The sequence below is a fragment of the Chaetura pelagica genome, unplaced genomic scaffold (genome assembly GCF_000747805.2).
Source record: "Chaetura pelagica isolate M959 unplaced genomic scaffold, ChaPel_1.0 scaffold1075, whole genome shotgun sequence".
Classification (NCBI taxonomy): Eukaryota; Metazoa; Chordata; class Aves; order Apodiformes; family Apodidae; genus Chaetura; species Chaetura pelagica.
In genome coordinates, this window is record NW_009953240.1 from 1,867 (window position 1) to 2,850 (window position 984).

General features: G+C 62.7%; 1 protein-coding gene across 1 annotated transcript in view; it reads left to right on the forward strand.

The window, feature by feature from the left end:
• POLR3D (polymerase (RNA) III (DNA directed) polypeptide D, 44kDa) overlaps positions 1–984 on the forward strand; it is a gene marked incomplete at its 5' end in the record, with an annotated part of 3,957 nt that overhangs the window by 1,775 nt on the left and 1,198 nt on the right. Inside the window, 3 exon segments of the mRNA XM_009997863.1 lie at positions 242–413; positions 523–641; positions 644–790. Coding sequence (XP_009996165.1) covers positions 242–413; positions 523–641; positions 644–790 — 438 coding nt within the window.

The following is a 984-nucleotide window of genomic DNA, read 5'->3' on the forward strand; positions in this document are numbered from 1 at the left end:
GGTCTGGGGTTAGGGGTCTGGGGTTAGGGGTCTAGGGTGAGGGTCTGGGGTTAAGGATTTGGGCTTGAGGGTCTAGGCCAAGGCTCTACTATTACAGGTCCATGATGAAACATCAAGGGTAACTGACCTGGCTGCTGTGGGGGTGTCAGGTCACAGATGGACCTGATGCCCTCCGAGGTCTATTCCAGCCTGGGTGGTTCTGTGGTTCCATGAGTGTCCCCTCTCTCTGCCCTTCCCACAGTTCCTGGATGACCCAGGGCTGAGGAACGACATCCGGAACAAGCCAGTGCAGCTGCCCCTGGCCCACTCTGGGTGGCTCTTCAAGGAGGAGGGGACAGAGCAGGAGGACCCTGAGCCCTGGCTGCCTGGGCCCAAGGAGGAGAAGATGGAGCTGGACCCCCCAGTGCTGAAAGGTGAGCTGGTGTTGGGGGGGGAAACCCAGCAAAAAGACCTTGGGGACATGGGTTGGGGGGGTAAAACCCCCTTTTTTTTTCCCCTGTGCCCACCCACCTCTTGCTGCAGTGAAGGAAGAGCTGAGTGCTGAAGACCCCCTCCCCAAGGTGGCAGAAAGCAAAGGCCCCCCCAGCTTCCCCAGGGAGGTGTCAGTGGCTGAGCTGCTGCAGAGGCTGGGGGCGGCGCTCCCCGCGGGTCCTGCCAGGAGGAGCTGCTGTTCCTGCAGCTCCCAGACACCCTGCCTGGCCAGGCCCCCACCCGGGACACCAAACCCTGCAGGGGGGAGCTGCAGAGTGAGGAAGGGCAGGTGGTGCTGGTCAAACAGGAGAAGAGCCAGGTGGGAGCTTGGGGAGGGGTGGGGTGGGGGGCACCAGTGGGATGGAGACACTGTGGGGGGACACTGGAGGGAGGGGGACACTGTGGGGGTGATACTGGTGGGGTGGGGACACTGTGGGGGGACACTGGTGGGATGGGGACACTGTGAGGGTGATACTGGTGGGGTGGGGACACTATGGGGGATGCCAGTGGGAT